Raw genomic sequence first — 24,064 nt, 5'->3', positions numbered from 1 at the left:
CTCTTATCAGAAGTATTGTCTATACTTCTGATAAGATGACGAGGCGAAAGAAAAAATACGGAGTTGATCAAAGTAGCAAAAGTTGAGCCTACAACCAAGTGCAAACACTCGGCTGTAGCCTCGGGGGCTACTCCCATCGGGAGCGCTGGTCGCGCACCCGATGAAATATGAGGAAGAAGAAAGAAGAGAATAATAAGACAATATAGAGTTGCAGACGAAGAATTTTTATCGTACATCTTCGAGTTACACGTAACTCGTCATGTACTTTCATCGGGAGATCAATATATTATTTCACTAGACAACTCGAATAAATTAACAATTCCAGCAGCCGATAAAAGCACTCGACAATATATTTTCAGAGCTCGTCCGTCGCAGTAAAAATTCTGAATGCCGTAACTCGAAAGAGATTACGAAGGTAAGTCCCCAGGATTTGTCATGTGTGGCGTGGTATCGCACCCGAATACTCTCTCTCACTTTATCCGTATCAACAGATGCGAAGAAAAATCCTAACGGACGCGTTAGGTACTCGATAAAACACAACTGAGATTTGGTTCACGATAAGTCCTTAATCGTCGCGTGTTGAATTATGCCATTATCCCGAGCTCGAGTCCAGGGACTTGAGCTTGAAGTAGGTTTATGCGGATTTGCCACAAGAGAAGTTAACTGGTACCTGATCCGTCAGATGAACCAGCCCCATTTACCACTATCCCTGTACAAAAGACATTGAGCAAAATATTCGTTATGACTCGAAGGTCTTATAGATACGTGAGTCAGTTTTACGATGGAGATTTTACTCAACTCTGCGATTCAAGCAAAATCTCGGAGACTACTGACATAGGCATGCCGAATAAATTACCCGGGTTATCTGACGAAGACGTGAGGCCCACAACCCGAAGCTTTGAAGGCCCAGAAGCCCAGAGAATTTCGATAAGAAATATATAGTTATATTAGGAATCATGTAACAATACGGGAAAGGCTCGGCAAGCCCTCTCGAAGTTTGTAACTTGTACGACACGAAATCCCTCTGTCGGGGGGAAGACCCCGGATAGGGCAATGGACGCGGAGCGGCCGGCTGGCCGCTGGCCGGCTCGCGGCAAAGCCGGCTGAGGAGCAGCCGGCTGGCGCCGTGGCCGGCTGGTCCGGAAGCCGGCTGGCTCTAGGTCCTAGTCGGCCTGGCTACGGCCACCAATGCTGTAGCTGGGCCGGCTTCTACAAGCCATATCCGACTGGGGTTTGTACCTCAGACCGACTCGTGGCTGGCGAGTCTTACCGGAAGGAACCGGGTTGGTGATCCGGGTTCCTAAAGTCCACGCCGACTCCATCTTCCGTAGCGCGGGCACCGTGGAGCAATAGTGCCGCGCGATGGACAGGCCGTCAGGGCTTACGACGATCCGCACCGGCTACGGTGGGCGACGGCGACAGGGACACCTCCTCCATACCGCTGACCGTGGCAGCCGGATGGGACAGGCCACGATGCCTCAACCACTCCTGACGTCACCGCCTCGGGAAGGAGCGGAAGCCGAAGCCGGCCCAGCCGGCCAGTAAACTATAGGGTCTTATATGTAAAGTGCCGGTGCCTATATAAGCCGCACTACCCCCTCTCGTGCAGGGGATCGATCATTTTATTGCTTTCACCTACCTACAGAGCTGCCCTGTGAGAGAGACCATCGTCTTCCTTAGCCTCTCAGGGCCAGCCGGACACAGCTCTAGGAGCACCACTGTACTGTGCGATCATCATATACACTCATAGCAGGAGTAGAGGTTTTACCTCCACCGGAGGGCCTCGAACCTGGGTACGTCGCCGTGTCGCTCGTGCCCATACCCGCTTCCGGATACCGCCGTGAGATCCCTCAGGAACCACTTCGATTAGCCACCCTATGGCATATGCCGTGACGATACCACGACATTTGGCGCCTACCGTGGGGCCTTCAGCATCCTCGGCCGGTGTCTTCATCCGGACGGGCCTCACCATCACCACCGGCGAGCGAGTCGCTTCAGGCTTGATCTGGAGATTCGGCTCCCTCAAGCTGCGTCGGCCGACAACGCTGGCTGCTTCGCTGACCGGCCCTTCCCAGCCGGCGGCAGCGTCATCTCCTTCGGCGGCTTCGACGTTTACGTCGCCACCGTCGCACCGCCGCGCTACCCGCGGCAGGTGCTGCGCTGCGCTAGCCCTCCTCCGCGAGCCGGCAGCAGCGCTCCCGCCAGCCCCGCCGTCGTGCAAGTCATGATGGCTGGCGAGGAGCTCCCCGAGAAGAACCCGCGCACCCGCGGCCCCGGCTTGGAGCGCAACATCGACCCCAACGCCTCCGGCTCGGGCCCGAAAGCGCCACCACCACCGTCCCGGCTGGATGCAGTCCGGGCAAAACTGAGCACCCCGCTCACGCCTGGCGGAGATCACACCGCCGTCGAGGCGGACTTGGAGGCGCACCGCCAGCTCCTCCTCAAGCAAACCGAAGAACTGGCTGCTGCTAAGCGCCAGATGGAGATCACCCAGCGCGAGTACAACCGCGCCCACGGCCTCACTCCAGGCGGCGACGAGCCAAGCCGAGCCGGCCATATCCGCCGCAGGGGCCGCGACCTTGGCGCTGAGATCGCCCGCGACGGCGCTCCTTCGCCGGCTCCGTCCATGGAGCTCCCCGTCTACAACACCCCCGACAAGAACATGCGCGCGGCAGAAGCCGCCGCAGAAGAGCTGAACCGCCTTGAAGGCGAAGAGTTACGCCGTCAGACCAGGCGGGTGACTGAGCTGCTTAACGCAGCCAACAGGCAGATCGCCGACCCCAGGTACGTCAATGCCCCCAGAGCTTCTCACGCTCGTGGAGCTGCAGGCGACGACAGGGAAGGCGCCAGGGACACGGCCGAGTCCGCCTCCCCAGGACCAAGCCGGCGCCATGACTCCCGGGCCACGCACAGCTTGGGCCGGCCAAGCCACCAGCCGAGCGGCAGCGGCCGCAGCCGGCCCCCTCCGAGCCGGAACCAGGAGCAAGACTCCAGACCCCGCCGTCATCACCGACCGGCTCCAGAAACAAGCGGCGCGCGCCAGCCGGCACACTCCCGGCTGGGCCCGCGCATCGAGCCCGCCGACGCCCGAGATCGCCTCGACCGGCTGGTCGAATCCCGCATTGCGGAAGAAGAAGCTCCAGCCGGCCCAAAGTGCTTCGGGCCCCGCATCGCCAACGAGCCCACACTCGAAGGCTTCACGCTCCCCCGTGACACCCCCAAGTACGACGGCACCGCCAAGCCGGAGGACTGGCTGCAGGACTACTCCACCGCAGTCGGCATCGCCAAAGGCAACAAGCGCTGGGCCGTGCGCTACTCCCCCCTGATGCTGGTCGGCTCCGCCCGCACATGGCTCAACAACCTGCCAGCCGGCAGCATAAACGGCTGGCTCGACTTCGAAGCGGCCTTCATCAGCAACTTCACCGGCACCTATCGCCGGCCGGGTCGCCCCCAGCAGCTCGAGATGTGCAAGCAGGGCCCCGACGAGACGGATCGCGCGTACCTGACGCGTTGGTGCGAGATGCGCAACTCCTGCGAGGGCGTGCACGAGATCCAGGCCATCAGCTTCTTCATGGGAGGCTGTCGGCCCAATACCATGCTGTGGCACAAGTTGCGCCGCAGTGACCCCAAGTCGATGGCCGCCTTGATGGCCATCGCCGACAAGTACGCGCTGGCAGAGGAAGCCGGCAAGGCGCCGGCTGATATTTCACCGGCTCCAGCAAGGCGGGACAACAACAGGCCGGCTGAGCACAAGCCGGCCGAGGGCGGTTCGCATGGCAGCCGGCGGGACAACTACCGCGGCAAGCGTCACAGCGACCAGCCGGACCGCCGGTACGGCTCGCCCACGTAGCCGCCGTGGGCAGACAACGCGGCAGGCGGCAGCCGCCGCGAAGCAAGACCGGCAGTGGAAGCCGAAGTACACCTTTGAGCAAATGCTCGACTCGCCGTGCAAGTACCACAGCGGCAAGAACCCCTCCAACCACACCACCCGCGACTGCCACTTCATGAAGCGGCTGACAAGCGGTGAACCTCTACCGCCTCCACCCCCGCCTCCACCAGCCGGCGGGCCGGGTGGCCCAGCCGGCGCAGAGAACGCTAACCTCGAGCACCACGAGGCTAACCAAGTGCACCATGGCGGCCGATATCTGGCCGAAGACGCCACCTACATCATCTTCACCTCCGAGCCCGAGGACAGGACGAGCCAAGAGCGTCGTTCCCTCGAGGTCAACGCGGTCATACCGCCGGTCCCCCAGTACCTAAACTGGTCAGAGCAGGCCATCACTTTCGATCGCCGTGACACACCGGCTGTCCTGCCGAAGCCGGGCAGCTACGCCATGGTCCTCGACCCCACCATCGGCACAACCCGGCGCAGTGTGCGTTTTTCGCGCGTCCTCATCGACGGCGGCAGCAGCATCAACATCCTCTACCGCGACACCGCCCGCAAGCTGGGCATCCAGGAGGCCGAGTTGCGCCCCACCCCCACCGTCTTCCACGGCATCGTGCCAGGCCATTGCTGCCAGCCGATCGGCCGGATCACGCTGGAGGTGATGTTCGGGCAGCCGGATCACTTCCGCACCGAAAGAATCGAGTTCGAGGTGGTGGACCTCGTGAGTCCCTACCACGCGCTCCTGGGCAGGCCGGCCCTGACCAAGTTCATGGCGGTACCCCACTATGGGTACCTGAAGATGAAGCTGCCTGGCCCCAAGGGGGTCATCACCATAGCCGGCGACTATCGCCGCTCCATGGACTGCGCCACGCAGAGCTCCAAGATGGCCCAGACGCTGGTCATCGCCACCGAGAAGCAGCTCATCCACGACGCCGTTGCCCTCGCCAAAGCCGCGCAGACAGACATGCCGGCTGCAGGCAACCCGGCTGGGACGACTCACTTCCAGCCGGCCGACCACACCAAGAAGATCCTTCCTGGACCCGGCGCAGCCGGGACAAGTTCGTCACCATCGGTGCCGGCTTGAACAAGAAATAGGAAAGCGAGCTCACCAGCTTCCTCCGTGAGAATCGGGACATCTTCGCATGGACTCCAAGAGACATGCCGGGTGTGCCGAGGGAGTTGGCTGAGCACCACCTCCACGTCCGGCCTGAAGCCAAGCCGGTGAAGCAGCCTCTCAGGTGCTTCGCCGAAGAACGAAGGAAGGCCATCGGTGAAGAAATCGCCCGGCTCCTAGCTGCCGGCTTCATCATGGAAGTGCTGCACCCGGACTGGTTGGCGAACCCGGTCCTGGTTTTGAAGAAGAACGGCTCCTGGCGCATGTGTATCGACTACACCAGCCTGAACAAGGCGTGCCCGAAGGACCCCTTCCCCCTGCCGCGCATAGATCAAGTCATAGACTCGACTGCCGGCTGCGAACTGTTGTCTTTCTTAGACGCCTATTCAGGCTACCACCAGATTCCTTTGAATCCGGCTGATCAAATAAAGACTTCGTTCATTACCCCGTACGGGGCTTACTGCTACACGACTATGCCATTCGGCTTGAAAAATGCAGGCGCCACCTACCAAAGGTGCATGCAAAAGTGTTTGCAGGATCAAATCGGCAAATGTTCACGCATATGTGGATGATGTCGTTGTAAAAACCAAGGAGATGCCTACCCTCCTTGACGACCTGAGAGAAACCTTCACCAATCTGAGAAGATTCCGGATGAAGCTCAACCCGGCCAAGTGCACATTCGGCGTACCGTCTGGCCAGCTCCTCGGCTACCTCGTCTCTCAGCGAGGGATTGAAGCCAACCCGGACAAGATCAGTGCCCTGGAGAAGATGGAACTGCCGCAGTGCCTCAAGGACGTCCAGAAGTTTGCTGGCTGCCTGGCCTCCTTGAGCCGCTTCGTCAGCCCTACCGGGGGAGAAGGCACCGCCTCGTATCAACTAATGAAGAAGGCGGACAAGTTCGTCTGGTCACCGCAGGCGGATGAAGCCTTCCGTGACTTAAAGCGCGTGCTCTCAACCGCGCCAATCCTTGCAACGCCGGCTTCAATGGAGCCGATGCTGTTGTACATCGCAGCCACCAACCGAGTGGTTAGCGTTGTCCTGGTGGTGGAGCGCAAAGAAGCCGAAAACAGAGAGAAGCTGGTCCAGCGCCCAGTCTATTACCTCAGCGAAGTGCTCTCCCAGTCGAAGCAAAACTACCCCCACTACCAGAAGGTCACCTACGGCGTCTACATGGCGGCCAAGAAGCTCAAGCATTACTTTCAAGAACATCCCATCAGGGTGGTTGCCACAGCGCCTTTGGCGGAAATCATCGGCAGCAAGGATGCCAACGGCCGGGTTGCCAAGTGGGCCCTGGAGCTAGCCGCCCACACTATCCTCTACGAGCCACGCACAGCCATCAAGTCGCAGATCCTCGCGGACTTCTTCGTCGACTGGGCTGAGATGCACACTGCCGCCTGTGCCGGATTCCACACATTGGAAGATGCACTTCGACGGCTCGAAGATGCGCAACGGCTTGGGAGCCGGCATCGTCATCACCTCTCCCAAGGGAGACCGGCTGGACTACGTCCTGCAGATCCACTTCGCCGCATCCAACAATGTGGCGGAATATGAAGCGCTCATTCATGGGCTGAAGCTGGCCAAGGAGATTGGCGTGCGTCGCATACTTTGCTTCGGCGACTCCGACTTGGTCATACAGCAAGCATCTGGCGACTGGGACGCGAAGGACGCCAATATGGCCTCGTACCGCTTCCATGTCCAGCAGCTATCCGGCTTCTTCGACGGCTGCGAATTCCACCACGTGCCACGAGCAAACAACGAGGCGGCTGATGCCTTATCCAAGATTGGCTCAACCCGGCAAGCCATCCCGCCGGGTGTCGCCTTGGCGGTTCTCAAAAAGCCGTCCATCATACCGTCACCGGACTCAGATTCAATATTCGTGCCGGCTGACCCGGGGGCTGCTCAATCCAACCCGGGGGCTTCATCGCCCAAGTCGGGGGCTAACAAGCCAAACCCGCCGGCTAGCATGCCGAACCCGGGGACTTCTCAGTCCAACCCGGGGGCTTCATCGCCAAACTCGGGGGCTAGCAAGCCGAACCCGCCGGCTAGCAAGCCGGACCCGGCGACCATGCAGTCGAATCCGGAAGCTCCCACGCAGGAGGCCCTGTTGGTCAGCGTATTCGAGATAAGATGCGTACCTTCATGGGCACAAGAATTCCTCTCCTACCTCACCGACGGTGTGCTGCCTGATGATAGAGTCCAGGCCAGGCAGATTGAGAGAAGGGCCAAGGCCTACACCATCATCAACCACCAGCTGTACAAACGCAGCGTAAGTGGGGTGTTCCAGCGGTGCGTCGAGCCGGCTGAAGGGATTGAACTCCTACGGGAAATCCATCAAGGAGAGTGCGGACATCACGCCTCATCCAGAGCCATAGTGGCCAAAGCCTTCCGGCACGGCTTTTACTGGCCGACTGCGCTCAGAGACGCAGAAGATTTGGTGAAGAAGTGCAACGGCTGTCAGCGCTTCGCAAAGCAAAGACACCAGCCGGCTTCCGCCTGAAAACCATCCCCATCACATGGCCATTTGCCGTATGGGGCTTGGATATGGTGGGCCCATTCAGAACAGCGCGAGGCGGCATGACACATCTCTTGGTGATGATTGACAAATTCACCAAGTGGATCGAAGCCAAGCCAATCAAGAAACTGGACGGCTCCACAGCCGTCACATTCCTCAAGGAAATCATTGTGAGATTCGGCTACCCCCACACCATCATCACCGACAACGGCACCAACTTCTCCCAAGGCATCTTCTCTCGCTATTGTGGGGAAATGGGAATCCGGATGGCCCTATCTTCTGTGGCACACCCAGAGTCCAACGGACAAGCGGAAAAGGCTAACGGCTTAGTCCTAGCCGGCATCCGGCCCCGGCTGGTGGAGCCGCTCGAGCGAGCAGCCGGCTGCTGGATTGAAGAATTGCCCAGTGTGCTGTGGAGCCTGCGCACAACGACAAATCGCTCAGTCGGCTTCACACCATTTTTCCTCGTATACGGGGCCGAAGCCGTCCTGCCGACTGATATCGAGCATGACGCGCCAAGGATCAAGCTCTACACAGAAGCCGAAGCCAAAGAAGCTCGCGAAGATGGAGTCGACCTGGTCGAAGAGGCCCGGCTGCTGGCTGAGTCTAGATCTACCATCTACCAGCAAAGCCTCCGACGCTATCACAGCCGGAAGGTCCAGCCCTTAGCATTCCGAGAAGGAGACCTAGTGCTCCGGCTGATCCAGCGGACAGCCGGACAAAGATAAATCGTCATCCCCATGGGAGGGTCCCTTCATCGTGAGCAAGGCAGTAGGCAATGATTCCTACTATCTCATAGATGCCCAAGAGGCTAAGAAAAACAAGCCGGACAAGGCTGACGAGGAGACTAAACGTCCCTGGAATGTCAGGTTACTCCGCCCATTTTACGCATGAGAGCAGGAATGTATGTATCCCTTGTATCCCTTTTGTGAGTTATGAAAAAGCTTGCGCCAAGAGCGCCGTTTCCGACAAGTTTTTCGCATACTTTACCTTGTTTCGCCAATTGGCTTGAACCCTCTCACGCGGTCGGCTCAGTAACGTGATCCGGTTTCCGACAGCCGGCTTCCGACCAGCTACAGACCGCAACCCGGCTGTCCGGCTGGCGGGAGTAAGGCCTAGGGAGCCGGCACGCGAAAAGCGACTAAGGGAAAGAGTAAAAGCGAGTTGACTTGCAACTTTTCATAAAAGTGCCGGATTGCCGAATTCAGCTCGTTCGACTGAAATACTGTCGGCCCCACCCAGCGGCCCGCTCTTGATCCGGCGACGGATCGCAAGTCGGACGTATGACCGGCAAGGGCACAGCCAAAGAGTGGGGTGGATGGGAAAAAGCGAACGAGTCGAAAGAAAGCAACTCGGTACACAATTGATTAACAAACACATTAAAGTGTGACATAATTAAAAGGCGATAATATTGTCTTACATCTGCACCCGGCATCCCGGGGATTTAATAAACTGTCTTGGCAAAAGAACAACTGAAAAGCAGGAAATCTAAGCCGGAGGGGCATCAGCGGAGCCGGCTGCCGGGTCGTCCTCAGGCACGTCTTCCGCCTCCTCATCATCCATGTATTCTTCATCGGATGGAGGAGGGTTCGGGTCCGCGACGAAGAGGGCCTTGTCGACGAAGCCGGCGATGGTGCTGGCTCGGGCAAGGCGGGCGGCCTTGAAGTCGGCTGGGAGCTTGTCCTCCACGCCGGCTCGCCGGAACTCAAGCTGCCCCAGGTCCACCTCGTTGTACCAGGAGAGGACGAAGGACAGCGCCATGTCGGCACCAGCGCGCGTGGCCGACTCCTTCCAGTCGAGGAAGCGGTCCGGCGCCCGCTCCATCGCGGAGATGAGGCCGGAGATATCTTGCGGCGCCGCCTCCCCAGGCCACAGCATGGGCACCAGCTCTTCAGCCGCCTTCCGGAGCTCCCAGCCGAGCTTGGTGACGGGCTCGATGCGGGCAGCCATGGACGCCAGGTGGTCCTCCATGGAGAAGTACTCCGAGCTGCCCTCGCCGGTCTCCCGCCTCCTGGAGTCGCGCGCGACGCCAACGGCTGCCAAAGCCGCGTCCTGCGTCTCCGGGAAGGCCGCTGCAAGAAGAAGAAGCAAGTCAGAAACCATCAAAGCCGAAATAAGCTGAAAAATGCAAATTTTCGAAGTCCTAAACCAAAAGGAAAAGCCTGGCGGCAGCCGGCAAGAACCGACTGCCGCCAGCCCGAAGATGAGGATAACGAAGAAATCAGAAGTTTCTGCTGCCGGCTGCCAACAAAAGCCGGCAGTCGACAGCCGAAAGCCGGCAAAGGGAAGGAACATAAAGATGCACTCACCCGCCAAGCCGCGATCAAGCGCACTGAAATCGTCGGTCCAACGCTTGGCGGTAGCCGTCAGCTCCGTGGACTTGGCAGTGACCTCCTCCTGCAGCGCAAGCCGCTGCTTCTCCACCTCCGACAGCCGCCGGCTCAGATCATCCACCTTCTCCTTCTCCGCCGTCCTGAGGGAGTCGAGCTCGGTGATGTGGTTCTTCTCCAGCAGGCGCAGCCGTGTCAGCTCCTGCTCAGCCAGCTTGAGCTTGCCTGCGGCAGATCGGCCCGCCTCCTCGCTCTCGGCGCACTGCGCGCGAGCAGCTCGGAGATCCGACTCCAGCTGCGGGACCTTGGCGGCCTCAACTGCGAGGCGGCCGGAAAGAAATGTCAGCCAACCAAGATTAAAAAAGAAATAAGACATCAAGTCGAAAGAAGCATAGAGCTTACCCTTGACAGCCTCCAGCTCGCGAGCCAAGCCGGCTCGCTCGATCTTAGCCTTGTGGTAGCTGGTCACCACCTGGTTGTACAAGAAGGTGCGCCGCTCCTCAACCGTCTGAAAGAATCAGTTGCTTAGACAAGACCTGGACTGGCTTCAGGCAGCCGGCCCACGTCTCGGAGGGCTACCAGGACAAGAAAATTGCAAAAGAAAAGAAAACACACCTTCTCAGCATCCTCCAGCGTCGCCAGCTGGGCAAGGGTCTCGGCGGCCTTGGTCTTGAGGCTGGCCCGATAGCCGGAGAAAAGCATCTTCATGGGCGCCGTGCCAGGCTGCCCCTCCCGGCTGAGTACCTCGCAGGAGTTCGCCTGATGCCATGCCCTCTCCATGGTTCCTGCCGAGCCGAAGCTGGAGTCGGAGGCGGACGGCACAGCCACCAGCCGGGCACCCTTGGCCACATGAAGGCCCTCAGACGGGCCCGCTGCGCCCTCCGTCCTCACCAGCGCGCGCGAGTCGGCGCCCTCCGTGCGCGCCGGCTCGTCCCTCGCCGGCTCCTGCCTGGTCGGCTCGTCCCTCGTCGGCTGCGGCGGCGGCGTCGCTCCGGGCGCAGAGGATGGCCCAGCCGGCCTGATTGTCTCCGGCGCTCGGGCGCCCTCCGGACTCTCGTCCAACTCCACCACGGTGGGCCTGCTGCCGGCTCCGGCCGCAGGCGGCGCGGCCCGCGCCGCCGGTCCTAGGAGCAGCCCCGCCGGCTCCGGCCCCGGCTGAAGGCGGCATGCCCCGCCCGGCCCCAGCGGCTGGGTCCAGAAGAGGCGTCCGGCGCGGGAACATGTCGTCCAGCGTCGGCTGCCGCGTTGGCTCGACCCGCGTGCCGCGATCTGGCGCGGAGGCCAGCGGCACGGCAAAGGAAGAAGCCCCTGTCGCAGGCGGCGGCGGCGTAGGTGCGCGCGAGGAAGGCTGTGGCGTCTGCTCCCTCCTCTGGCGCGGAAGCGGCGACACCACGCGTGGAGCTTGCCGGGAGCCGCCGCCCTGGGCAAACTTGATAGGGGCCCTAGCCGGATAAACAGAAAGATAATAAGCACAAAAGTAAGGAAAGAAAAGGAATCAAACAAGAAAAAGAGAGAGAGCTCACCCGGCTTGCTCCGGGACCTTCTTCGGCTGATGCCGGCGCTGTTTCTTCGCCCTCGACTCCGCGGCGGCGGTGGAGCCGGCTCTCTTCGTGCCCTTGGGCGCCGAAGTCGCCGTGGCGCTTGGCGGCCTCGTGCGCAGAGGCACGGCGGGGATTGGCCCCGTACCGGACGTCGCCGGCTCCTCCTCCTCCTGGTGCTCTGGTGAAGGAGGCGGATTGTGCTCCCCCTGGCCGCCTAGATCAGGCGCCTGCGGCAGGTCGTCGTCGCCGGCATGGTCGCCGGCTTGGTCAGCCGGATCGACGAGATCCGGCGTCCACCTCTTCGTCGCCAGGTCGCCGTCCTCGGCGTTCTGGCGCTCAAAAACCTAGAAAGACAGAAAAACATGAGCATAGCCGGAAGTCGGCAGAAGAAAAAGGAAGTCGGCCTCGCAGCCGCAAGCCGGAAAATGGCAAAGACACGAAGCTTACCCGCGCCGGTGGATGGTTCCTGTCGCAGGGCACCAGCCCGTAGCTCCAGTCCTCCGCCAGGTTCGCCTTGGTGATGTGGTTCACCCGGCTGGCCACCTGGGCCTTGGTGAGCGGCACCTTGGACGTCCGGTTCGGATCGAACCGGCCGGACATGTGCCCGATCTTGTGGGTGCGCATCTGGAGCGGCAGCACCCGGCGCTCGGCGATGGTGCAGAGAAGATCTTCGGCAGTCAGCCCGCCAGCGGTGGCTGTCGCCAGGAGATCCCAGAGAAGGTTCACCTCCGCGTCCGGATCCGTCGAGCGGGCGTTGTGGCTCCAGTTGATCCGGCCGACTGGAGGAGCCGGATTGAACTCCGGCAGGTTGATCCGGTCGACGAGCTCCCCCTCGTTGCGCACGTAGAAGAATGACATTTGCCAGTTCTTCACCGAGTCGACGGTGGGGATCTTGGGGAAAGGCGTACCAGGCCGGGTGTAGATCGAGGCGGCGCCGCAGGCTCGCAGGCGGCCGTCGTTGGTCTGCGCCTTCAAGAAGAAGAGCCGGCTCCAGAAGTCGATGTCGGGCCACAAGCCGGCGTAAGCCTCCATGAACGCTACGAAGCAGCTCAGGAGGACGCACGCGTTGGCCGGCAGGTGGTGCGGCTGAAGGCCGAAGTGGTCGAGGAATTGCCGGAAGAACGGCGGCCGGCACCCAGCCCGCGGTCGAGGTGCGCGCCGAAGACGACGCGCTCGCCGTTCCTCGGCTCGGGCTCCGTCTCCTCGCCGGGCACCCGCGTGATGACCGACCGCGGGACTCGCCGGAGGCGTACCAGGCGCTCGATGTCGTCCTCCCGCATGTAGGAGCCCCTCCACGATCCACTGGGGGACGCCATTGACGAGGTCGAGGAAGAAGATGACCAGGAGAGGCTGAACGGCGAGGAAGAACCTTGCGATCGCGGCGGCGACAGCGGCGGCTGAGGACGCTCCGTCGAGACGCGCGGCCCCGTGGCGCCGGATTGGCGGGGTGGCGGCGGCGGATCGGTGGAGATTCGCCCGCCGGAGTTCGCCAGCGGAAGATGTTCGCCGGAGCAGCAGCGAGCTCGAGCGCGCAGAGGATAGGGATGGGAGCAAGAGTGCGAGGAAGAAGAAATGGCAAGTGGCCGCCTCGAGGCGCCCCCCCGCGGCATTTATAGCCACCCGACGCGGGCGGTTGGCCTCCAAGTGGCGGTCGTGGGCCGTAACTCCTCCCACGTCGCCGGATTTACTGCGCCGTAACTGCGCCGTAACTCCTCCCACGTCCACGACGGTTACCGAAAACGGCCACACCACGTCGCCCACTACCGCACCGGATCCGGGGGAACATTGATGTGACCAGACGAACCGACCACCGGGCCAGGCGTCAGACCCGTCAAGTCGGGCGCAGGACCCGAGGCGGCGGAGACTCCGGCGCGCCGCAAGCCGGAGCCGGACCAAGAGTTCCACTCAAGCCAAAATTCATCAGCAAGGCGGAGGCGCCGTCAGATCTTGCAAGAAAGCAAAAACTGTACAAGTGTAAAAAGCGGCCGGCTAGAAGCAGCCGGCAGGAACGAGCCGGATGAGGGCGCAGCCGGCTGAATGGAAATTCTCAGTCGGCCCCTCCGAGTGCCGTCAGATATACTCGAGAAGCCAGGAAAACCTGCCTAGGTCCTTCTGGGCGCAGGACCTTGCCAGCTTCGGGGGCTAATGTCGGGGGGAAGACCCCGGATAGGGCAATGGACGCGGAGCGGCCGGCTGGCCGCTGGCCGGCTCGCGGCAAAGCCGGCTGAGGAGCAGCCGGCTGGCGCCGTGGCCGGCTGGTCCGGAAGCCGGCTGGCTCTAGGTCCTAGTCGGCCTGGCTACGGCCACCAATGCTGTAGCTGGGCCGGCTTCTACAAGCCATATCCGACTGGGGTTTGTACCTCAGACCGACTCGTGGCTGGCGAGTCTTGCACTGGAAGGAACCGGGTTGGTGATCCGGGTTCCTAAAGTCCACGCTGACTCCATCTTCCGTAAAGCGCGGGGCACTGTGGAGCAATAGTGCCGCGCGATGGACAGGCCGTCAGGGCTTACGACGATCCGTACTGGCTACAGTGGCTGACGGCGACAGGGACACCTCCTCCATACCGCTGACCGTGGCAGCCGGATGGGACAGGCCACGATGCCTCAACCACTCCTGACGTCACCGCCTCGGGAAGGAGCGGAAGCCGAAGCCGGCCCAGCCGGCCAGTAAACTATAGGGTCTTATATGTAAAGTGCCGGTGCCTATATAAGCCGCACTACCCCCTCTCGTGCAGGGGATCGATCATTTTATTGCTTTCACCTACCTACAGAGCTGCCCTGTGAGAGAGACCATCGTCTTCCTTAGCCTCTCAGGGCCAGCCGGACACAGCTCTAGGAGCACCACTGTACTGTGCGATCATCATATACACTCATAGCAGGAGTAGAGGTTTTACCTCCACCGGAGGGCCTCGAACCTGGGTACGTCGCCGTGTCGCTCGTGCCCATACCCGCTTCCGGATACCGCCGTGAGATCCCTCAGGAACCACTTCGATTAGCCACCCTATGGCATATGCCGTGACGATACCACGACACCCTCGGCTCTGCCTCCTATATAAAGAGCGTCGAGGGAAGAGAAAGGGATTGATTCATTGTCAACAAAACTACCGTAACTTTAGTCAAAACACCTTTGTCGGCTGAAACCTTCGAGATCTACTTGCCTTCCACTTCTTAGAATACCCAAGTCTACAATATGTAGGCATTGACAAGTTAACACCTTGTCATCCCGGGTGAAGGCGAAGGCGGTGTGCACCAACGACGATGAATACACGAAGGACTACTCGTCGGAGGGGGACACAAGCTCATCGGATGACGCGTCGAACGCCACTACCTCTTCGAAATTGGTGACAAGCAGGAAGCGCCTCCGTGAGGATGACGAGGCGGGGCCATCAAAGAAGAAGTAGCTTAATTTAGAAATTAGTGTGGACATATTTTTTCACAATTTTTATGTTTAACAACATGTTGCACTACTTTCAAAATCTCGATTCTACATACAAATTCCTTCTATGTATTGAAATGAAAATGCAAAAAATAAATAGAAAAATATTTTAATATTTGGGGGGCGCGTTTGGGGGTCATGGCTGAGCAGTGACACGCCCCAAACGCGGCACGAAGCAGAGGCGTCATCCAAACGCTCGATCCAACGCCGTTTGGTGGCCGTTTTGGGGGATGCGACTGGAGATGCTTTAATTGGCCATTCCCGACGCCAAAGCTTCCTAGTTTCATTCATTTTATCATAAGAACTAAAATAATAACATATTTTACTCACTTTATATACCAAATGTCATCATGCCATTTCTATCACAAATATGACTAATTACATTTTTCCATGCTTCATCAAACGAATTCTGTAGCAAAAATGCCTCATTCTCGTTGTTTGTCATCTCGCTATCCCTACAATTTTGCTCTCGTTGCCTTGGCGAAAGGGTGGAAGAAAATATTGAATGCTGCCATAGAGAGGGATGTAGCTATAAAGGAATCAGATGCTATGCTAGAACATCCAACACGCAAGTTCTCTTAACCCTATGATTGAATTAAATAAGTTAACAATTAGTATGATTACAACAATAGAAACACAATGAATTTGTATGGGCTGAAATAAGAAGTTAAATATACATTGGGACAACTTTCGTTGAGGTTGTCAGCCCACCCATGAGATGGTTGACCAGAAGAATACTCGCCGTGCGGCCAGCATTCACTCTAATATTCTTCTGATGTGCCAGCGAAATCTAATCTACCATATAAGAGCATGTCTAACAGACCTTTAAGGGGCAAATCCGTATAATAACCGCCGGAATACGGGTTTCGGCTCTACCCGGCCGTCTAGCCCGCCCCGTAAAAACGGCCCCCGTACTGATTTTTCCTGTTTTCGATTACGGGGCGGGTCTTCGCCCCTACTTGTGCGGGGTGGGAGCGGGGATAGAGGGCCAAACCAGTATCCCATTTCCGAAACCGCGCACGGACATTTCAGTCCCCCCCACCCGTTTTCCCCCGCGCGCCGCCGCTGGAATCCGTCAGATCCGCGCCCCTCCGTCGTCCGCCGAGCCGCGCCGAGCTGCGTCGACGCCCGCCGCACCTCCGCCACACCCCGGCCGAAGATCCGCGTCCCTCCGCGCGCGCTGCCGCCCTCCCGCCGCGGTCTTCTCCTCCGTTTTCGCCGGTGAGTATTCCTCCGCGTTCTTCTTCGTTCTCGCCGGTAAAATGCTCGTGTTTGGGGCTGATGTATGCTACACCGTGGTAGATGGCTTCGAAGGATGTGCACATGGCGGATTTGAACGCGACGTCGACCGATTGGTCCTCGTCGGATTCCAACGATTCGGACATCGACGAGTTGCTCAACGACGACGAGACGGAGATGATGCTGCCCCTGTTCGGCATGAAGCACATGGAGGACCGCGCCAAGCTGCTGGATCAGCGGAAAGGATCCGTGATGGGGTGTATGTGCATTCCGCGGAACCGCGCGCTCGACCACGAACAACTGATGTAAGATTATTTTGCCGAGGTACCGACCTATCCTCCCCGCCTCTTCCGTAGACGGTACCGACGAGACGGAGATTATTTTTCCGAGGTACCGACGAGACGGAGATTATTTTGTTCGAGAGAATCGTCAAAGATTGCGATGCAAATTGCGATTATTTCAAGCAAAGAAGAAACCCTGATCGGATTGAAGCTTTTCTTGCAGCTCATCGAGGCATTGAAAATGCCGAGACTCATCACCATCTCACCCAAGATCTGATTGATCACCATTGGCAGTTGCATGGCCAATGAGTTATTACATTCATTTCCCATTGTTGTATGTGTGAAACATTCATTTCCTATTGTTGTATGTGTGAAACATTTGTTATTTGTTTAATTCTTCCATTAGAACATTTGTTGACATTTCCGAAAAACATTATTGTAATAATTATGACGATTATTGTGTGATGTAAAACATTTATTTTATGTGAATGTTGTGTTGGTTCTAATATCCAATTTGTCAAAAAAACCCTGTTTTGAGGGGTTGAAAAGACCCCGTATCCCCACCCATTCTGTTTTACGGGGTGGGGATACGGGGTCTGCTAGCTCGTCCGAGTTTTCGGCCGGCGAAAAGTGAATACAGGGTCCTCTACTCGCGTTTTAAGGGGCGAAAAAATACGGAGCCTGTTAGACATGCTCTAACAACAACGATATGACATTTCAGTCACACTGCATAAGACAATCTTATTTCAAAAGGTATTTTATGTAGTGTACGGAAATGTTACAATAGCAACTGCTGGATATTTACGGAACTCCATGAACGGGAGTAGTTTGATATAATGTTACATGCAAATAAAGGCTTAAGTTATTTCTATGGAAATTTTGTTAACAAGATAATAACAACTAAGAAGGTAAAAACCATTTCCGTGAGCTCCCGTGCTGGTTTAGTTGGTAGACAACCACCACTTGATTCATCCAAAATTGATGTAGATACTAATTCTCGATGGCAGGCAATTGTGGGGAGGAAACTTTTATGCAATGTCGCAGAAATATGTACATATTTTCAAACGAGTCCAAGCTAGACATAAAAAAAACTAATTGTGTTGACTAAAGTCAGGACAAAAGATGTAAATGAACTTTCTTGAGAAATCTGAACCTTTTTTTGAACGTGAACTTTTTTCAAATCTGAACAGTTTTTAATTTTGAGGTTTGTTTTCAAATCTAGACAAATTCAGATACTTCGAAAAATTTAAAAAGAAAAGAAGAACATATAGATAGAGTGGAGACCGAGCAGAAAAGAAGGGAATGATGCGATCGAATTGGGACCGTCCCACGCGGGACCGTCTTTGACGCGTCAAGGCGCTTGCCTTCGGGCCAAGCGTTCAATAGGAACTCCTGAAGAAAACACACGAACCCCGTATGCCAGCAAGGTCGGCGGTTAACCAGCGCCACACCCCAAGCCCAGTATGGCCTGTTCCTAGTTCGCAAATTTTAAAAATGTTCACAAAAACCACTACGTAAACTAATCAAGTAGAGAAACAGAAGAGTAAGTAGAGAAATGGAACGATGATTTAGTACGAAAATCTCTTTTTACAGTGAACGGTACCTACAGCAGTGACGTCAGTAATGACGTCAGCCATGTGCTACCCAATTTTGTCACAAAATTGTGAAACAAATTTGAAACATAACTGAAATACTAATATTTTTGTGAAACAAACCGTAGTGACGTCAGCAATGATGTCATCAGTTTCACTTTTTGTCAGACTGTTTCACAATATTTTCCATGTATCACTTTAGTTTCAAAAAAATTTCACTTATGTTTCAATTATTAGTTTTATATTAGACAAATGTCAAAAGACTCACCAATCTCAAAGCAGAGAGTGGATGGTAGATATGATACCTACACCTACCGGCTCCTTTAAAATCGCCGTTCTATGATTTAGTACAACCATAGGAGCGCAACCGTGAAGCCACGATTGAATCAATCGGAATGCAACTGGAATCAAACTCGAACGTGGTTAATGAACATGCGCCAAGCCCACGTACAACTAGGGCATGTACCTTCGGCACCATTCCTGCACCGACCAGGCCTGCACGAAGCCTATATGCTAACCAGGTGGGCAGTTAGCCAGTTACCACCCAGCGCCGCACACCTCGCTAGCGTAATATGGGCCTGACCAGTTTACGTTTTTTCTTCACGTTTCTACGTTTTCTTCATTGCGCAGTATGGGCCTAGTCTAGTTCGTGTTATTGCCTTCACGTTTCTTCGTTTTCTTCATTTGCTTTCCTTTTTCATTGTTTTCTTCCTTTTCTTTTCCGTTTTCTCATTTTTTTCTTTTAATTTCATTCCATGCTACATACTATGATTTCAGTTGACGGTCATAAGTAACATGCATGTGTCGTGACGTGAATATAATCACAAGCTTAGTAGATGTCAAGTCCGTCTTGATTTACTTACTTTCAGACAACGGAAGCAACTTGGAAGAGCAAGTTGCTCTTATTTATATGGACTCACTGTTAGGTCTAATTCTTGACCACACACATACGGATCAGTTGTTAAACTTAGCTGCGTAAGATGCAAAACAACATGTATGATATATACCAAGTCTTGTAGAGACGGTCGTCCAGTCTTGATTTTATCATTTTCTGGTCGTATATCATGTACACATTGCATGATCGTGGAAATGGCGAGTCACGCAGCATTATTCTCTGGGCAACTTGATATTATGTGTCATCGTAGTTATCTATCTCAGGAAAACGTTCAGAACAAAGTTACCATCAAACGGCACGAGATTGACCGGAAAGACAATCTGGTGGTAATCAGGGGCGGAGCGTCTTGGAGGCCATACAGGGTTGTGGCCCAGTCTTTGCACAGGCTAAATAGCCCATGTATTTCTACTACTTGTTTGAATTTGCTTTATCTCACCCAGTCTATAGAAGCTTTGATGGTTTGCATCGTTGTTTGGTGGGTACCACTATAAAAAGGGCTACCTTCACGGAGGTCCAATCCCACGCCCTGATGCAGTCCGCGCTCGACACGTGGCATGTTGTTTGTCGCGAAAAACGTGCGGCCATACGTACAAGGGAGCCAACGACGCGCGTACTTTCGGGGGAACGTGCCCCCACACCCCGCACTCACCTACTCCCTCCGTCCACAAATAAGTGGACGCGCACGATTTTCAAGAGACCTTAAATTTTTTGTTAAAAAATTCCTCATTCCTTCAATAAATCTGCTCATTAATCAAAAAGATGCTTTGATTTAAGTGTTAATAAATGTTGTGCATGCTAGTAACCAATAAAACAGCATTGAGAAACCAAAAATGATTAATGGGGCTGAAATCAAGGCATGCACTAGGGAATCTAAACTTAAAGAATATACCAAAAAATCTAGATGTACACTTATTTGTGGATTTCTTAGAAGGCTAGATATGCACTTATTTGTGGACGGAGGGATAGCAAACATTGATAATTTTTCTATGCTACCACGTTAGCATGTACGAGTATGTTACACACGAACTAAAGTACGAGTACTTCAAAGTATATCAAAACTACGAGTACACTCGAAACTACGAATACACTGAAAGACAAGTACAAATCATTGAACAGTCGAGTACAGTTGCATATAGAGAACGAGTACAATTACATACACGAGCAAGTACAAGTACAATCGCGCTCACGAGCGAGTACAAGTACAGTCGCGCACACGAGCGAGTACAGTGACGCATACGAGCGAGTACAGTCACGCAGATGAGCGAGTACATTCATGCAAACGAGCGAGTACATGTACAGAATTACAGCGATGCACACGAGCAACTACAGGTACAGAAGTACAGTCGCGTACACGAGGAAGTACTGATATAGAAGCACAGGTACAGTAGCGCACACGGGTAAGTACAGTTACTGAGTAAAGGGAAAATTGCACCAAATACACTAAAAACAGAAATACTTATCAGTTGAAACACGAGTACAGTTAGGTACACACCACATGTACAATCATCATGTTATTGGAAGTACGAAAAAAAAGTATCTCCAAACCTATCAACATGGGATCTAGTTTTAAAGATCTCAACACGAGGATCTCAAAAGTGAAAACGGTTCGCAATTTGGACTTACGGTTCTCCAGATATTTTATTTTGAAAAAACGAATCTAGAAGAAAAAAGGAAAACTGACACAACTCAGTCTTCTCTCTCCTCCCCACCTTACTTCCCCTTGTGATACGTGGCGAGCAGGGAGACCACTTTCCAGAGATTTTCTCGCACCATAGCGTGCAACTTGTCATGTGCGGAACGAGTTGCCTTCCGTTCGCGAATGTCGGCTTTTTTTTTAACGATTTCGTTGTTTGGTTCATGCTTTGTTTTCGGTCACGCTCCGCCACTGGTGGTAATCATCCCCGGGCAGCCTTTCTGTACACATGGTCTTTGTCATTATATACTTTATTCACATTATTGGTGTGTAGCTTAACATGAAAGCATCAGCTTTACTAATCAAGAAGAAATGTCAATGCAGCCAAGTGCCAACAACAAGCTTGTACATGTCAAAGGGTGGCGGTGGTGCCGGTAGCCATGCTTAATTAATACGTATTTTCCAATTTTTCTTCCACAGTTCCACTTACTTGCATTCCGTAACATAGAGAGAGATTTTGAAGAACAAGAAATCAATATGCACGAGATAGAAGAACATGATGTCCCGGTTAGGTTTCTCTGTATCAATTTATTGCTGCGCCAGTCCGGGGAGCCCCCTCCTGCCCCTCCCTCCCCTCGCCGCCACCGGAGGTGTCGCCGGGCAAAGCCCGCGCGGCATGGCGGTGGCGGGGGCTTCAGATGGCCGCGAGCATGGGGGGGTGGAGGCGGCACCCATGATCTTCTCTGGTGGTGGTGGTGCGCGGCGTCGATCGAAAGGCGAGGCGGCGCCGGTGGGGGCGTGGCCGGATCTTGGCCCTTGGGGCCTGGAGGTGGCCGGCTGCTGCGCCTTCTCCTCCGCGTGAAGGGATGCTCCGTCCACATCACATGGGAGCCGGGGCAACGACCCCGGGCATGGTGGCGGCGACCTCCTCCCCGGAGGTGTACGACCTCGTTGGGATCTAGGATGGGGTATCTTGGGATCCCACACAAATCTCCAGCGGTGAAGATCCACTCGACGACGAGTTTAGGGTGACGGGGCAGCCGGTGAAAACCGTGCTTCGCTCTTGGGCTTGGCAGATGATGGTGGCGTTGCTTGGCGTCGTTACCTTGTCGAAGGCATCGTCTTTGCTTGTCTCGTCACTCCACTCGGTGAATTGGAGATGTGTGGCTGCCGGTGAAAATCATGCTCTGACCCTGGTCATGGCGGGCGATGGCGACGTTATGCGTCGTTACCTTCTTGAAGGCATCGCCGTCGCAACTTGCATCTACTCACTCGTGCTGCTCCGAGGAAAACTCTAGATCTGGGTCTCTCGGATCGAACGTTGGCGGCGCTACTTGCGTCGTTCTACCTCCTGGAGCATCTTTTGGAGCAGCTGCTAGATGTTAGCAGATGTTGGTGGAGTGGTATTCATCTACCACATTGTTGGCGCTGAGTCTCGATGCCATGGTGCTACAGGGTATCGACGACGGATGCGAGATGATGTATGCGTGCAGGATGGTGGACCATCTGGCATCATGGTGACATCGACGACAGGTCTTGCAAGGTTAATGCGATGATCTCTCTTGAAGATGGAGTCGAGGAAGACGTCGGTAGCAACTTATGTGGCATATGCGTTAGCGTGCGTTGAGAGTCTACTTGACTGGATGTGCTTCTCACCTGCTATTGGGCGGTTTGGGAAGATATTTGATTTTTTTGGTTGATGTGAGTTGTTGTATTATCACCCTTCATCCCACTGTAGGTTTAGTAAGGTGGCTTCGAGGTTGATCTTTTATATTGATTTTGTAAGATTTTATGAATAATCTAATAAAAAAAAACCGTGTGCATTCTTTTTTTTTTTGCGGTGATAAATACAGAAGTACAACGACAATTACACAAAGGCCCACATAAGAAACAAAAAAGCAGCCCAGCCCTTATGCAACTTGACCACGCCGGAGACGACGAGCGCCGTCGGTGGCGCGCCGCTGCTCGAACTCCGCTTGAAGCCTTGGATCCGGAGCTCCCCCAAGCCAGCGGGAAGTCGCCGATCGCCGATCCCACAGGATCTACACCTGAAGCCGCCGTCGTCGTCGCGCCGCTGCACATCTGCATCCATCAGACGATCCTGAGCCAGATCCGCCGTCTCACGGACTCCGGCGAAGGGGGAAACGAGCCGAGCAGCTCCACAGAGCCGCGGACTCGCCGTAGGCAGCAGGTCGACGCTGGAGCTCCACGGAACACCACCGTCGAGGGGAAGGACTGCCACCTGCAAAAACACCACCGGCCACGCCTCCTCCACCATGACGCCGCCGGCTGAAGCCCAACACACACCTACTAAACATATGCACAGATCCGTCGATTCCCCGTCCTCCCGCCGCCGGAGCGGCCGCCGGAGGGCGGGGAATCGAGCGGATCGACGGCGAAGTGGTGGCGCGAGTTGAGAGTTCCAAAAGTCGCCTTCCTCTACAGTAGACGGGGAAAGGAGACGCTCCAAGGTGCGGTCTAGCCACGAGTTAAGCTGGGGTAATATTTCATCCATTTCGAAAAAAAGGAGATAGAAGAACATGCAGAACACGGACGAATAATAGAAGTAATGTGTTTTTTCATGTGTGAATCCTTAAAAGAACATGATATGGTGCAAACAAATTACGTATTTAATTTTTTTGCGGGACTATTACTTACTTGGAGGCAACGGTACCCCAACTTGTGATTCATTTACTCGCCTTCCTAAACATCTTGACCGGGACAGATGGTGTCCAGACAAGATGTACCAGTGCGGAAGTGCCTCTTGAGTACTTTGAAAGTCCCCTTTGCACCCGCTATGTTTCCAGTGAATCTGGGCCGGCCAGTTGGTGTACCAACTTGCCGTTCAAATGCCTTCGTACTGATGCCACTTGATTGAAGCCAGGAAATCTAGTGGTGTCATTGTTTATCGTTAAAGAGTGGTTCAGAAGAGGATTAGCAGAAATCGTGGAGTTAGCAGGGGAGCACATGTCTGTGAAATAATGACGTGTACATTGGTGCCCCAACTTCTTTTTATTTACTATATATATTCAACAGTCTTTGTCCGGGCCAGTTGGTCTCCGAACTTGTGAGTGATCATTTGCCTCTCGAGCATGAATTTGGTTAAGGTGCGAAATAACGCGGTTACTAGCGAGTAACCAGAATTCCCATCCCATTCTAGTAAATGAGTTTATCATGCAAAAAAAATCTGTCCATCTGAATTTGGTTTGAATTTGTGCTGGCTGGTTAGTGAAACCTAAACCATGTGTGTTCCCCCGTCGCTATAACCAAATGTATGTCCCAACTCATTTGTCCGAGAATTCCCATTCCTTTGCCCATAAACATTATATTCAAAATATTTAGACATTATTAAGTTCGAAGTTCAAATAAATGAAATCTCATCCGCAATTTGACCGTTTATCCTTGAGAACCACGGTTAGCGAAAATCCTAGTTGCCTCTAGTTTTTTTCTTACTGGTATGCAAATCCTTACTCTTGAGTATTATGTGGATGTGCACGCTAGTGTAGGGATAGCACCATAGGGTATGTGCCTATATTCATGGGCGGATCTAGAGTGTTAGCCATGGGGGGCAGATGCCCCCACTCAAAGTTTTGTCCCTTTGTATT

The 24,064-nt window shown here is 55.1% G+C and overlaps 1 protein-coding gene across 1 annotated transcript; it reads right to left on the bottom strand.

Moving 5' to 3' along the window:
* Window positions 1–659: 659 nt before the first annotated feature.
* On the bottom strand, window positions 660–12,082 carry LOC127316270 (uncharacterized). The gene is made up of 6 exons (XM_071823789.1): window positions 11,831–12,082; window positions 11,529–11,727; window positions 10,458–10,876; window positions 10,245–10,350; window positions 10,068–10,160; window positions 660–709 (listed from the first exon to the last, which is right to left on the bottom strand). Exons 1-6 carry the CDS (start codon window positions 12,005–12,007, stop codon window positions 660–662), a joined length of 1,044 nt encoding a protein of 347 aa, XP_071679890.1. The 5' UTR covers window positions 12,008–12,082.
* Between the last annotated feature and the right edge of the window lie 11,982 nt (window positions 12,083–24,064).

This window comes from Lolium perenne, chromosome 7, assembly GCF_019359855.2.
Source record: "Lolium perenne isolate Kyuss_39 chromosome 7, Kyuss_2.0, whole genome shotgun sequence".
NCBI classification, from domain to species: Eukaryota; Viridiplantae; Streptophyta; class Magnoliopsida; order Poales; family Poaceae; genus Lolium; species Lolium perenne.
The sequence above is the reverse complement of the archived record's forward strand: the minus strand, read 5'-3'. Positions and strand labels throughout refer to the sequence as shown.

Bases quoted from the DNA above. Each gene is read 5' to 3' on its own strand.
- LOC127316270 (XM_071823789.1), bottom strand. From the start codon at position 12,007: ATGCGCACCCACAAGATCGGGCACATGTCCGGCCGGTTCGATCCGAAC. The intron at 10,351-10,457 runs GTGTGTTTTCTT...TGATTCTTTCAG, and splicing joins CGCTGGAGGATGCTGAGAAG to ACGGTTGAGGAGCGGCGCAC. The intron at 10,161-10,244 runs GTAAGCTCTATG...GCCGCCTCGCAG, and splicing joins CGAGCTGGAGGCTGTCAAGG to TTGAGGCCGCCAAGGTCCCG.